This window comes from Macrotis lagotis, chromosome 5 (genome assembly GCF_037893015.1).
Source record: "Macrotis lagotis isolate mMagLag1 chromosome 5, bilby.v1.9.chrom.fasta, whole genome shotgun sequence".
Taxonomy (NCBI): Eukaryota; Metazoa; Chordata; class Mammalia; order Peramelemorphia; family Peramelidae; genus Macrotis; species Macrotis lagotis.
In genome coordinates, this window is record NC_133662.1 from 273,448,864 (window position 1) to 273,464,707 (window position 15,844).

Sequence of the window (15,844 nt, forward strand, 5' to 3'; positions counted from 1 at the left end):
AATGAATAAATATTAGCCAAGAAACTAAAGCATAAAACATTCACTTAATGATAAGGTGAATGAATGAATAAAACATCACAGCACATCTATGAAGCAAATTCCCATCAATCCATGTAGTATCTGTGGGAGAGAATGGGCACCCATTTATAGAAACCTAGGAGGGAGGTGTATGACTGAATTCAAATCCTACCTCTCATTCCTTGGAATATGGATAGAGAAGGGACTCAGTAAATGCTTATGAACTGATTAATACATTGAATATAACATGCAAAAGAACAGAAACTTATAAAAATATTTTGCTTGACGAATTCAGAATCAGTAGTACCCACAAGTACAATGCAAACCAAAAATAGGTGGTCATTCATAAGAAAAAATTCTCATCAGAAAACTAATTTTTAAACTACAAAATCCAAATTAATTTAAAATTTTCCATTAAGTTAAATTATGGGTTTATTATAATTAAATTTTGAATTCTTTGAAATTTTAATTTAAAATCATCTAAACTCAATAGCAACAGTTCCTATGAATGAACAAGAAACTTTATCAAAATGAGATTATGGAAAGAAGGAAAACTATTTCAAAATATGAGAAAAACTGAAATATAACATCTCTTTATCCACCCCTCTAAAGTTCAAAGTGAGAGTCTCTAAGGAAGACCAATTCAATAGGAAGACAAAAGATTATGAAGATCAAGGATCTGGAAGGGACCTTGGAGATCACCTAATTCAATTCCCTCCCACCTCATCTGAAGGACACTACCATATATACACTTATTACAGCATTCATACTGCATTCAGCCACTAAAGGAATTTTCCTAAAGTGCCAGTCTGACCATTCACCCAATAAACCTCAGTGGTTCCTATTGCCTCTAGGAGCAAATATAAAAATCCTCTGTTTGCCATTCAAAGCCTTTTAATCACTTGCCTCCTCCTCCTTTCCAGTATCCTTAAGTCTTCCTCCACCCCCTAAGTCCTTTTAGATAAACAGACCCTAAATGTCTCCTGGCTGTTCTATGAAAAAGATCCTCCATCTTTCTCTCCTCCAGGTGTTGGCTCTGGCTGTCTCCCAGATATGGAATGTTCTCTCTCCTTTGCTCCCCAATTACACTGTTTTCTTCTCCTTTCCTATTTAACCTCTCTAGAGCTTGCTTTGTGAGTTCCTTGAGAATAGCAGCTGTCTTTGACCTCCTTTTGTATCTCCACCCTTCACACAGTGGCTTGACACACAGGAGGTGCTTTGTAAATATTTACTAATTGCTGAAGTTTGCCATAGCAGATGCCAGCTTTTCTATTCTGTTCATTGTTTTTGCTCCATAGATTCTGCTCTCATAATTCTCACTGCTCTTCCAAACTACTCAGGAGCAGTGTGCTGTGATTCTATGTTCTCAAAGTTCCGGTTGTCTTATCTCACTGAGTGGTTGTTACTGATTTGTTTTACCAGTTTGTGTTCATAAAAGGGTGAAGGATATTAAAGAAGACTAGTGTTGCCTTTGATGCCCAACTGATTAACCCACCTCTCATGTGTGGCTCCAAGAAGCTGTAGCATAGGCAACTGTCACAACCCAGGAAAACTGTTTCAGTCAACAGGCTATGCCAGGTTGAGAGTAAGTAACCTAGGACTTGTGAGCTAGAAGGGTGTTGAGCCCTAGCATGTGAAGACATTCTCTGGGGGAATGGGGTGAAGAACACTTGTTCAAATGGCTATGAAGATGGTTGAAAGAAGCACTGTGGAACATCTAGGGCTTAGTTAGAAACTACAGACATCAAGGTCATTCCCTGCATCCCAAGCCATCACCAGTTGTATTGAACTTTTGTCCTGTCATCGGCCTTCCTTAACTGGAAGAGAGAATGAGTCTGGTGATTTTAAATCCAATTTATGTATGAATCAAAATAAATAATCCATACCAGTTTCATTTTTTACCAACTTCAGTCCTATGATGACAGGCAAGGTGATGAAGCAGCAAGTATGGGTACACTGGAAGTTGTAGTCACAACCCTATACACAGGTTGCCCAAGCCATAGGATCATCTTACTGTTCTGTAGCATCAGTGGAATTTGGTAGCCCTCTGCATGTTTGTACAGGCTTCTAAGGACCACACTGCTCACCTTCTGATGTGAGGAAGGGGCTAGAAAAGGTGCTTTAAAAATTCCCTGCTTCACTCAATCCTGGTCTGCTTGTTATGGGATCCCACTGAGGTAAAAATACAAATAAATGTACAAAAACGTTTGTGAAGATGATTCCTTTCACCATCAGAACACAGAATGTGCGCATACTCATGGACAACATTAATTCACTAGACCTGCTCAGCAGGTATCATGTCCAACTTGCAGCCCTGAGTGAAACAAGGCTAGCAAATGAAGGCCAGCTGACTGAAGTCAGAGCTAGATACACATTTTTCTGGATTGTCAGCAGTGCAGGGAGCACTGTGAAGCTGAGGCAGAATTTGCAATCAAAGCTAATCTAGTCAATGAGCTTGTATGCCTTCCAAAACAAGTGACCAACAGGCTCATGACAATGGGATTGCCACTTACAGGAAAGTACCATGCTACCTTCATCAGTGTGTAGGCTCCCATTGTGGCAAACCCTAATCAGGTCAAATTCTATGAATGTGCTGAAAGAAGACAAGATTATAATTCTGGGTGATCTTAATGCCAGAATAGGCTCAGGCTGTCAGACACAGCAGGGAGTTCTTAGGAAAAATAGAGCCAAAAACAGCTACAGTTAACAGTCACTTAAGACTTTTGTATCTCATGACCTTCTTATCACCAACACTGTCTTTGTTTACCTGATCTTAATATAACTTTGTGGACACATCCTCCCAGCAAACACTAGCATTTAATAGACCAAGTCACTGAAAGGAAATGGCAGGATGTGAGAGTGACAGAAAGCCAATCAAAGACTCATCTGTTCCAAACTAAACAATTGTATTCAACAAAAAGCAATGGTTCCAAGGCAAGATGACTATCAGATTTGAACAATTCTCCAAGCATGAAAAGTTCTGTACTAACTTGCAGGGAAAGTTAGGCCAACAAATAATTGTCAAGTGGGTCAGAAAAGGAGTGGCAGTTTTCAGAGTTCTGAGTACCATAGTACCATATCTGAGCAGAATACTTACAAACATCAAGACTGGTTTGACAAAATTGATGAAGAAACTCAGAAACTGCTAAATGAGCAATGAGAACTTCACTAGGTTTCCCAGAAGACAGATCATTCATCTCTAAGAAAGCAGAATTTAACTCTATCAATAGTAGAGTGCAAATAAAATTTGGAGAAATGCAGGATTCTTGGCTCAGTAAGAAGTCAAAATAAATTTGTTTCATGTCGATAGTAACAATCTAAAGCACTTTTATGATTCCCTGAAGGATAGGGGCCAAAAACCTATGGTGTGTCCTAATTTCTGAGCCACATTTATTAATGATAAGGACATGAACCTGGAGATACAGGCTGAACATTTCCATTATGTTCTCAAGAAACTATCATCATCAGTGCTGAAGTCACTGACTCTGACATGAGGACTGCTGAACCCTCAAAGTTGCTTCAAGTCTATCTCTTTCTAGCCAAACTTACAGGTGATGAAGAGTTTTTAAATATCATTAGGCTCCTCTCATGTGGCAAAGGGGCTGCTGCTGATTCTATGCCAGCTGAGATTTACAAGACAAGGAGTCACTGCTCATACAAAAGCTAACAGAAATTTTCCTGTTTATGAGAAGAGGTTAGCCCCAAGAGTTAAGATGACTCCATTGTCCAGTTCTATAAAGGAAAGAGAAATCAGTTCTCCTGTGACAATTATAGGGATGGAGAGTTGGCATGGGGTTCTTTCTTACTCATTGCCAATAAGATTGTTGCCAGTCCTCTTTAATAGGCTAATCCTTCACCTGGAAGACCTGAGATACCTGAGAGCTCGTATGGTTTCAGGAAGAACCAAAGATTGGTGAATGAGGCTGCTGAATAACTTTAGGAAAAATACCAAGAGCAGAAAAGACAACTCTCATTGATCTAACAAAGGCTTTTGATACTTTCAGTTTGAGGGCTTGTGAAAAGTTATGGCAAAATTTGGTTGCCCAGAGTAGTTCATCAGTATTGTATGCTAGTTCCATGAAAGCATGCTTGCCTAGATTCTGGTAATGGACAAAGCTCTCATGCTTTCCCAGTCACCAATGAAATGAAACCAGGCTGTTGTGCTTGCTTCCATGCTTTTTAGCATGATGTTTTCAACTTTGTTGCCTAACAGGGCAGCTAGCTGGTACAGTGGATAGAGCACTGGTCTTGGAGTCAGGAGGATGGGCGTTTGAATCCGATACCTGACAGTTACTAGTTGTGTGACCTTGGGCAGTCACTTAACCCTGATTGCCTTTCATCCAAGGCCATCTTCAGTCATTCTGCTTCATATCTGGCCACTGGATCCAGATGGCTCTGGAGGAGAAAGTGAGGCTGGGGACTTAGTACAGCATCCCCTTACTCAAATCCAAGTCATATGCTTGTCATGGCATCACCTCCCTGATGTCATGGTCTTCTTTGAGAATGAAGGACAAAACATCATCATCATTATCTTGTCAAACACCTTCACTGAGTACCAACATAGTATCATGGTCAGCTACCATACTGATGGTCAAGACTGAAATGGAGGGAGAGTTGGTATGTGACTTTTTTGTTCATAGATGACTGTACACTCCTCTGAAACTGAGTTGCAACAAAGTATGGTCAATTCTCTGTGCTCATTTTGGCCTAACTAATACCAAAAAAATACAGGTGCTCCACCAATAAGCCCCACATCATTCATAGGTGGAAACCAGTAGTTTCATCAGATGAAGAAATGTTGAATGCTATGGATAACTTTGCTTATCTTGGCAGTATGCTTTCCAGGGATGCCCACATAGAGGATGAGATTAATGTATACATTGCCAGTTAGTTCAGCATTTGGGAGGCTCCCAAGGAAAGTATGGAAGAGAAAATGGTATTATTGGGTTGCCCACAAAGAGGTTGCTACAGAGCTGTGGTGTTGACCTCATTGTTCTAAGCCTATGAAACCTGGACGGCAAACCAGTCCCACATTAGGAAACTAAATCTCTTCTATTTGAAAATTAGGAAAATTAGGAAAAATCTGAAGACTATCTGGTAAGATAAGGTACCAGATACTAAGATTATTTCTTGAATTGAAATGCCAAGCATTCAAATTCTGCAGCAGAATGGGCTGATCTTGTTGTTTGAATGTCAAGCACATTTACTTCAAACAAGCAAGCATTCTCATGGAGGTCAGAAGAAGTGATACAAGGACACTGTTAAGATCTCTCTGAAGAACTTTGGAACTGATTGTAAGCCATGGGAAACAATGGCATTGAACCAACCAGCATGTCACGCCTGAATCAAAGAAGGCACTGTGTTGCAAAGCAGAACTTTAGCTCAAAAGAAATATGAGATGTGAAAATTTAGGGACATCTCCATTTCCAATGTCCATGTGGACTATTTGTGCCCCACCTATGGAGGAGTTTTCTGAGCTTGTATTGGTCAGATCAATCACAGTCAAACACACTGTAGCTGACCCCAACTTAGTGATATTTGGTCCTCTTCCAGAATGGACAACAACCAACCAACCAATTATTCATAAATGCCTGAACTCATTTACAAGGCCTGAAAGTCATATTTCCTTCTGTGACTGTTTTTTCCTGCTATCTCTTTATGTTCAAAGTCTTTGGGATTTCTTCATCCTGGAATCTTTGGTACTTTCAGACACTCCCTCCCCACCTCATTTTCCTTACATTCACTTCTGACACATTCCCCATTCTGATTATAGTTTCCTCGGAGGCTGGATCTCAAAGTAACCCGGTGTTTACTTAACTATGTCTCTACCTCAGCTTTTAAAACTGACTCCAAATCAAATTAAAAAAAAAATAAAGCCATTTCCCAATTGACAAATGGTCAAAGGATATGCAAAGGCAATTTACAGATGAGGAGATCAAAGTGATCCAGTCATATGAAAAATTGTTCTAAATCATTACCTATTAAAGAAATGCAAATTGCAGCTTCTCTGAGGTCCCACCTCACACCTCTCAGACTTGCCAATATGACCAGAAAGGACAATGATTATTGTTGGAAGGGTTGTGGGAAATCTGGGACACTGGTACATTGTTGGTGGAGCTGTGAACTCATCCAACCTTTCTGGAGAGCAATTTGGAACTACACCCAAAGGGCAACCAAAATGTGCATCCCCTTTGATCCAGCAATACCACTACTGGGTCTATACCCTGAAGAGATGATGAAAAAGGGTAAAAACATCACTTGTACAAAAATATTCATAGCAGCCCTGTTTGTGGTGGCAAAGAATTGGAAATCTAGTAAATGTCCTTCCTTTGGGGAATGACTTAGCAAACTGTGGTATATGTTGTCATGGAACACTATTGTTCTATTAGAAACCAGGAGGGATGGGAATTCAGGGAAGCCTTGGAGGAATTTGCATGAACTGATGCTGAGCGAGATGAGCAGAACTAGAAGAACATTGTACACCCTGATAGCAACATGGGGGTGATGATCAAACTTGATGGACTCGCTCATCTCATCGGTGCAACAATAAGGGACAATTTGGGGCTGTCTGCAAAGGAGAGTGCCATCTGTATCCAGAGAAAGAATTGGAGTTTGAACAAAGACCAAGGACTATTAACTTTAATTTAGAAGATAAAACTGATATCTTATTGTCTGATCTTGCTATTTCTTATACTTTATGTTTCTTCCTTAAAGATTTGATTTCTCTCTCATCACATTCAATTTGGATCAATGCATACCATGTAAACAATGTAAAGACTGGCAAATTGCCTTCTGCGGGGGTGGGGGGGTGGGGGGAAGGAAGTAAGATTAAGGGAAAAATTGTAAAACTCAAATAAAATCTTTATAATTAAAAAAACCTGACTTGTGTTCTGTCCTCATGCTTGGTAGAGGGCTGTTCAAATCTCTGACATACAAAGTTTCATGTCCAGGTGATCCGTCCTACACCTTCAGTTCCTTAGCTCTTTGACTTCAGACTAGCAGTTCAGAGTTTTCTGGCATCAACAGTATAGAGCCTGCTTTCCCGGGCACTAATTCAGAGCTAGGTGAGGTCAGAGATTTGCAGCATTAGTGCTTCCAGACTGCAGCCCCTGCTCCTAAAGGGCTATGGCCAGCCTTGCTGTCAAGGCCTGGATCCAGAGCTCCACTAGAAGGGGGAGGAGGAACCCATGTTGTAGGCCTGTATCACTATCCTTGGTTCAGTTCGCCTTCACTGCTGGCAGCATGGGGAATGGAGTGGGGGTGGTGGTGAGAAGGAAGGGTCCTGAGGGAACACAGGATCAGTGAACATCAGTTCCTAGGTTTTGAGGAGTTGTTTTTGTTTTGCCTTCTTTTGGATTCTTGGTGTCTGAGACCATGGAAACAGCTGAACTTATTTTAGCTTTGGTATGTAGTTTCTGCTTTGGGGAGGTTTGAGAGGTTGTGGGAATTGGAAAAAAATGTCCATTCTGCTATCTTGGGCTCACATGTACCTCTCAAAAGTCAGAAATGGGAGTTACTTCTAATGGGACTCTGAGCCAACCATAGCATATGAGAATCTCAATGGTCCTCAGTCTGTCCCCAATCATCAAATACCCCAATGACATCTGTCATTGTCTTGAGGAAAGGAGCTGCAGACATGAAATGCTGCTGCCATGCTAGGGCAGATACCTGCCTTTCACTTCTTTGTTCATTCTGGAAACCACCCCTACCCTCCAAATACCTGCAATCACACAGTCCTCCAAAGGCTTACTTCAGAGAAGTTTCCTTTTTTTTTTTTTTTTTTTTTTTTGCTTTTGTTTTAGGTTTTTGCAAGGCAAACGGGGTTAAGTGGATTGCCCAAGGCCACACAGCTAGGTAATTGTCTGAGACCCCATTTGAACTCAGGTACTCCTGACTCCAGGGCTGATGCTCTACCCACAGCACCACCTAGCCACCCAGTTTCCTCTCTTTTTAAACTAGAAGCAGACAGAGGCTGTTACACACATTCTCTCATTATTCAGAGACAGTTTCATCTCCTTCAAGTGGTCAGAAAGCAAGGCAGCATTCCCTCATTTTCTGGGAAGTTGAACCATCCTGGAAAGTGAATCTGCCAGTTTCCCAGGATTTATGGAGCCCTCTGAGAGAGTGGGGCTTCTGTGTCTGAATGACTCTATGTCAGGGAAGGAATGAGGAAGTGCCAGTGTAGATCCCAAAGTAGTCCTGATTGGTTAAGACGCCCTGGAAGATAGATCTCAGAAATCCCCTCTCCCCATTATAAGGGTGGCTTTGGTTCATCATGGAGATGGTTTCTGGGAGGTGAGACACATGGCCCTAGTAATTTAGGACTTGGTGATGCAATTGTCAGTTAGTGGCATCTAACTTTCCAAGATGGGGGGAGAGGGTCAATTTGACAATTGGGGGCAGACTGAAGACCATGTGAGATTGTCAGATATTCTGGTTGGCTCAGGGTCCCATTAGATAGAAATAACTCCCTTGTTCCTACTTAGGGGAATCATATGGTTTTGAGCTCAGCACAAAGTGGCATTATGGCCCCCATATCCTGATTAGCAATAGGACTATTTTCCAAGGTCTACTGCCTTTTTGGTAGAGGAAACATGCTATAGACCAGACCCTACTCAGGCTAGTTTGATAATTTGGATTTGAGATTGAAATGGCATAAGCCACTTATAGCCTAAAAGTTAACAAAACTAATAGTTTTCTTTTTTTTTAAAAAAAAAACCTCTAACAAAAGGAATTTACAGGGCAGCTAGGTGATGCAGTGGATAGAGCACTGGTCCTGGAGTCAGGAGTACCTGAGTTCAAATCCGACCTCAGACACTTAATAATTACCTAGCTGTGTGGCCTTGGGCAAGCCACTTGGCCCCATTTGCCTTGCAAGAACTTAAAAAAAAGGGGGGGAATTTACTTAGCCATAACAAGAAAAGGCTATTCAGTAAGGTTACAATGATTCAGCTAGGTGAGTTTGATGCTGCCACTTCCTGAGCTATTTGCACTCTGGACACTGCCAAATTACAATAATCCCTGGTCTGTATTGGGAAGGTTTTAAGATATTGGTTCTACCACAGCATAGGGGCCCAATGGGTACTAACCTGCCCACAGAAAAGAACATCAAATTTTTTTCTTTTTGATGCTTATAGATATATTCAGCCTGATCCCAAAGAAGAGAAACTCTTCTATTCTCAAGTTTCAGATCAATCAAACATACAATTAGTTTTGAGAGAGATCTTAACTAACCCAATCCTCAAGCTTCTCTTACCCAGCAGCCACTCAGAGGACCTGCAAGGACAACTTATCCATTTGAGCAGAGCTGTCCAAAATATGACCTGTAGGCCACATGTAACCCACAGTGCAATTTTATGCAGTTTGCCTGTGGGTTTTAATTTTCATGAGCAAAAAAATAAAATGACTTCCATGGAATGCATATTGGATTTTTTTAAATTCTATCATTAATAAATAATCTCATTGATGTTAATTTCCTTTGGTGTTTTTAAGTAGCATTACAGATGGAACACATTGCACAGAATTTTCAATCGATCTGTGGGATGTGTTCCATTTGTATAATGCAGACTACGCAGTGTGCACCTACCTTTATACTGATGTGTTGTTTATTTGTTGTTCTGTGTTCCCCTACTTTCTAAGAAGTTAAAAGTACCATGACTTTTTTTTAGGTTTTAACAAGGAAAATGGGATTAAGTGGCTTGCCCAAGGACCCACAGTTAGATAATTATTAAGTGTCTGAGGCCAGATTTGAACTCAAGTACTCCTGACTCCAGGGCTGGTGTTCTATCCATTGTGCCACCTAACCACCCCTACCATGACTTTTCATAGTACTTGCTAAACCTAACCAAAGTAAGATATATGGTTAATACATAAGATATGAGATTTCCATGGTAAGGTCTTATAGTTTAGCTACAGAGAATTACTGACCCCCAATTCACCCCTGATGTGCAGGTAGGGGAGATGAGCAGGATTCATCTTATGCACATATTTAAAACAGCTTGAGCATTTAAAAGTACCGCTGAATGTCCTTGACTGGACCTGGTCAGACCTCAAGGCTGTACTTGATTTACATTGCCTATCTCTTCAGGAACTAGCCATTCCTGAATGTAAATACCATAATTCTTGGGGTTTGGATAGGGGTGGCTCCCTCCTCGGACAACCTAGAAAATTTGGTTTTATTCCACAAAAAAATTAGCAAGAAGCCTTCTTTGTTCTCAAGCTATATAAGATCTAATTAGACCTTAGCCTAATTGGAATCTCACGCATAGAGAAGATGCTCTGCCTGGGACCTTCCTGATAGGGACTCTGGAGGCTGGGCTGTATCCTGGGACTCCCCAGCCACTGTTGATTCAGATGTTGAAGCTCTCCCAAATTGGTGATGTTTTCTCTTAATATTTATATTTATGTAGGCTTTGTTCTTCTTTTTATTATGTCAGGACTTATTGGTTATTTTTGCTGTAAAACTGATTTATTTCTACCTGTTTTATAATCACTTTATTAAATATATGTTTTAATTTTGTTGGTGTAAATGTGTCATTTTTTTAGGAGTGAATTGAAACCAAAACTCATTAATCAAACATAAAACTACAAATTAACTAACATATTTGTGTACTGTATTTTTAATTGTGGGTATGGCCCTTGAATAATTATTTTAATGTGATTTTAAGATAACCTAAGGTTGAAAAGTCTTGCCTTAGAGTATGATATCCAAAGTATAGTTGTACATATCCCTCTCATGATGTAACCAGGAAACATGATATTCCTTAGGAATCAGATCCTTGAAGCAGGGCCAGTTGAGGTAGTGGAGGAAGCAAGGCATTTTAGCTGAGACTAGATGTCACAACCACTACAGTTTACTCATGAAAGCTACAGAGGGACTGGAACAACTGCCATCCTAAAAGTACCATCTGCATTAATAAGAGGTCTCCTGTGCCCTACCAGTTAGAAGGAATTATCTTTTTCTCACTAAATTCACAAGAGGCAACTATCCACTTAGTAGCTGCAGTCCAATAACAGTTGAACAACTGCTTTTCAAAAGTAGTATGGAGGGGGCAGTTAGGTGGTGCAGAGAATGGAGCATTGGCCCTGGACTCCTTTCAATTTTGTTCATTATGGATATCTCTGAAAACATGGGGTCATAAAGGTTCAGTGGGGAAAAACTCTTGGATGGCCCACTTTAGTTCTTTCAAGACCATATTTCATTTTGGGTCCCAATTAAAAAAAAAAAGAAAAATTTTTAGGTGTTTCAGTAAATGGGGGCCAACAAAAAACTTAGGCATAGTGTTGGTTTTCTAAAAAAACCCTTTCGACCTATGTGGAAACAAAAGGCAATAATCTATTTTGGAGTATTTACATTAATAAGGTTCCCCTTATCCATGACATTCCTCTAAACTTGATAGCAGGCTAGATTCTGGATTGTCTAAAGTTGATTTTTTTCACATTTTTCTCTCATGTGGGCTAGAACACAATCCAAGGCTACTCAATAAACATGTCACCAATTTAGAGTTATATAGCAAACCTTCACAAAGTGAGGCTTTGTTCCACTTTTTGAATACCAAACTATGGCAGTATATAGAATGGAAGATTCAAATAGTTCCGGGGGCATATGATAAAAGGTATACTGAACTCCTTCCTACATGAATGGAAATTGCTTCTGATTACTCTCAGTTCTAGGAATAGTGTGAAATACATTAGTGAGATCAATAAACCTCTTTCCATGACATTAACTAGGTCAAAGATGGGCATAACTATTGTCATAATAAAAAAAAACATAGTCATGACAATTCCAGGTGTTACCTGCATTTTTCATTTGTCAGAGTAAGTGTGAGAGGAGCAGTTGTATTGAAATGCATTGGTTTCTTCTATCTCTATCTATGCTTTTAGATTTGCCTCAATGTGCAGAGAGAGAGAGAGAGAGAGAGAGAGAGAGAGAGAGAGAGAGAGAAATGTATGTCAAATTGCCTCCCATTAATAATTTTAATATACCATCCACATAAAATCCTCTTTTACAACAAAGACAATAATAAAACCCAACAGTCAAAGAAACCGTATCTGACACTATATGCAAAAGTTTATTCCCCTAGTTCCCCATCTCCCTAGGGAGAAACTGGAGATCTATTTCTTCCACTTTTTTTTTCTGGTAATAAAGTGAGTCAATATAATTAACCTGCACCATTTTGGAAGTGGTTTAATTTTAATTGTTGTAATCATTCTGACTCATGTTCTTATGGTTTTCTCCCTTTTTCTTTATCAGTTCATACAATCTTTTGATGGCTCTCTAAATTTCTCATATTTATCTTTTGTTGTTACACAGTAATATTCCAGCTCAAGCACACCCTAAAATTTGTGTAGCCATTCTACAATTAATACATACCTAATTTATTTCTAGTTTTTTTTTGCTATCTTTTGCATCCAAAAAGCTGTTATGTTATTTATGGGACCTTTGAGCTTAGGTGGTGTAGTAGATAGAGTGCTAGGTCTGGAGTCAGGAAGACCTGAGTTCAAATTTAATCTTAGATACTTAATAGCTCTGTGACCCTGGAAAAGTTACATAACCCTGTTTGCCTCAGTTTCCTTATCTATAAAATGAGCTGGAGAAAGAATGGAAAATAACTCCAGTATCTTTGCCAAGAAAATACCAATGGTATCATGAAGTGTCAAGAATGGGACTTTTGTTGTTTTCTAGTGATCTTGGCACACGTCCAATATTTGGATTACTGAGTCAAAATGTTTGAACTAAGACTTTTTTTTTCATTTTAATGACTATTCTATGAAATTTATAAATTGAGAAATATTTTTTCATTATTGGTCAGAAAAAAATGGATACCGAATTCCATCCAATTACTTAGTTCTTTAATTTACACCTCAGAGTTTGTAGATCATCCATACTCAAGTCTTACAAAATCTTAGCTTAATTTGCAAAGATGGGATGACATTTATTACTCTGATGTCGAGTAAGTGATCCTCTCAGGCTGAAGGTCTTCCCACATTCATTACATTCATAAGGTTTCTCTCCAGTATGAATTGTTTGATGTCTAGTAAGGTGTTCTCTCCGGCTGAAGGCCTTTCCACATTCAGTACATTTATGAGGCTTCTCTCCAGTATGAATTCTGTGGTGCTGAGTGAGGTGTTCTTTCAGACGAAAAACCTTCCCACAGTCATTACATTCATAAGGTTTTTCTCCAGTGTGAATTCTTTGATGTCCAGTAAGATGCCCTCTCTGGCTGAAGAACTTCCCACATTCATTACATTTATAAGGTGTCTCTCCAGTATGAATACTCTGATGGAGAGTCAGCAGTTCTCTTGCATGAAAGGCCTTTCCACATTGATTACATTCGTAAGGTTTTTCTCCAGTATGAATCCTCTGATGTACAGTAAGGTGTCCTCTCTGGCTAAAAGCCTTCCCACATTCATTACATTTATGACGTTTCTCTCCAGTATGAATACTCCAATGGAGAGTAAGGAGCTCTTTTAAGTGGAAGGCCTTTCCACACTGATTGCATTCATAAGGTTTCTCTCCAGTATGAATCCTCTGATGTCGGGTAAGGTGTTCTCTCAGGCGGAAGGCCTTCCCACAGTCATTACATTCATAAGGTTTTTCTCCAGTATGAATCCTCTGATGTCGAGTAAGGTATTCTCTTAGGTGGAAGGCCTTCCCACATTCCTTACACTCATAAGGTTTCTCTCCAGTATGAATCCTCTGATGTCTGGTAAGTTCTGTGCTCATATGAAAAGCTTTTCCACATTTATTACATTTATAAGGTTTCTCTCCAGTATGAATTCTCTGATGTCGAATAAGTTCTGTACTTAGGTGGAAAGTTTTTTCACATTCATTGCATTCATATGGTTTCTCTCCAGTATGAATACTCTGATGTCGAGTAAATGATCCTCTGAGGCTAAAGACCTTCCCACATTCATTACATTCATAAGGCTTCTCTCCAGTATGAATAGTTTGATGTCGAGTAAATGATTCTCTCAGGCTAAAGGCCTTACCACATTCATTACATTTATAAGGTTTCTCTCCAGTATGAATAATCTGATGTCGAGTAAGAAGTCCTCTCCGTCTGAAAAACTTCCCACATTCAGTACATTCATAAGGTTTCTCTCCAGTATGAATTCTTTGATGTCGAGTAAGGTGCTCTTTCAGACGAAAGGGTTTTTCACAATCATTACATTTATAAGGTTTTTCTCCAGTATGAATTCTCTGATGTAAATTAAGATGTCCTCTCTGACTGAAAGCTTTTCCACATTCATCACATTTATGAGGTTTCTCTCCAGTATGAATACTCTGATGGAGAGTAAGGAGTTCTCTCAGGTGGAATGCCTTCCCACATTCATTGCATTCATAAGGTTTCTCTCCAGTATGAATCCTCTGATGTCTAGTAAGGTGCTCTCTCAGGCGGAAGGACTTTCCACAGTCATTACACTCAAAAGGTTTCTCTCCAGTATGAATTTTCTGATGCTGAGTAAGCTGCCCTTTCCTGTGGAAAGCTTTCCCACATTGATTACATTCATAAAACTTCTCTTCAGTATAAATTTGTTGGTGATGAGGAAGTTGTTGATTCTGAAGGAAGGACTTCAAGCAATGATTATGTTTTTTCTCAGTGTGAATCCTCTGATGGGAAGTAAGGAATGAATCATAGTTCAGAGGCTCCCCATAGTCACTATAGTCAGGCATTTCTCCAGTGCGAATTCTCTGATGTTCAATTAGTTGTATAGTTTGGATAGAAGCCTTCTCAAATTTATTATATTTAAAGACTTTCTCTTCAGTACCAATATTCTCATGAAAACTAATACCTGGGCTAAAATTGATAGTTTTTCCATATTCATTAGAATTATCAGATTTCTCTCCAGTATAAATTCTATGATATGCAATAAAGTCTGATTGAGAAATGAAGGATTTCTTACAGTCATTATACCTAGAATCTATCTCCTTAGAGCAAATTCGATGGCACTTCCTTGGTTCTGAACACAGGTTTCTGCCTGAATCATCTCTGAGAAGATCCTTTCCTATAATTACTCTCTGTTGCACAAAATACTTTGGTTCTAGACTGATACTTGAGTCATACTTCTTACTTTCAAAATCTCTCATATCCCTAAGAATTTCCCTTTGGGTGATTTTTACTTGCTTGGACTTTTTCTCCTCAATACTCTGTTGCCTCCCTAATTTTACATCATATGCCCAGGCCTCTTTCAAGTTGGAGACAGAGAAGTCATCCCTTGTGAGTCTGTTTTGAGATAAATTCTCCACAGATAGGCCCAGTTTGAGAAGAGATTCCTTGGTTTCAGACCTAGTTTCCCAATCTGAAAAAAAAAAAGAAAAAAGGAAAGAAAGAAAATGGAAATATTTCCTATGCTTTTTAGTCCTATCTTATTTCTCCTCAAAATAATTATTGTTAAACATGAAATAAAACTGCTACCTATACTCATTGGTAGTTTATTTTTTATGTTTTAAATTTTTTGTTTTTTTGCAAGGCAATGGGGTTAAATGACTTGTTCAAGTTAGGTGTCTAAGGCCAGATTTGAACTCAGGCTCCTGACTTTAGGGTGGTACTCTAGCTACTGTGCCACCTAGCTGACCCTCATTGATAGCTTATTTAAAAAAAACAAACTTTTCTATTGAGCCTCATAAATTTTTGTTTTGTTTTGTTTGGGTTTTTTTTTTTTTTGCAAGGTAACGGGGTTAAGTGGCTTGCCCAAGGTCACACAGCTAAGTAATTATTAAGTGTCTTAAGTTGAAAATAGCAGGCTTTTCTCCTCATTATTGGTCATTTCCACATCATTCCTTGCCACTCTTGCCAGCGATGTCAGTCTTCAAGTGCCTCTT

General features: G+C 39.3%; 1 protein-coding gene across 2 annotated transcripts in view; it reads right to left on the reverse strand.

Annotated features, from left to right (window-relative positions):
• Nucleotides 1-613: 613 nt before the first annotated feature.
• The window catches only part of LOC141489190 (uncharacterized), a 30,876-nt gene continuing 15,645 nt past the window's right edge, over nt 614-15,844 (reverse strand). For both annotated transcript variants that reach the window (XM_074189971.1, XM_074189970.1), the window contains exon 5: nt 614-15,321. In XM_074189971.1, the coding sequence (XP_074046072.1) occupies nt 12,929-15,321 (2,393 nt within the window). In that variant the 3' untranslated portion in view covers nt 614-12,928. The remainder of the gene's footprint in view (nt 15,322-15,844) is intronic.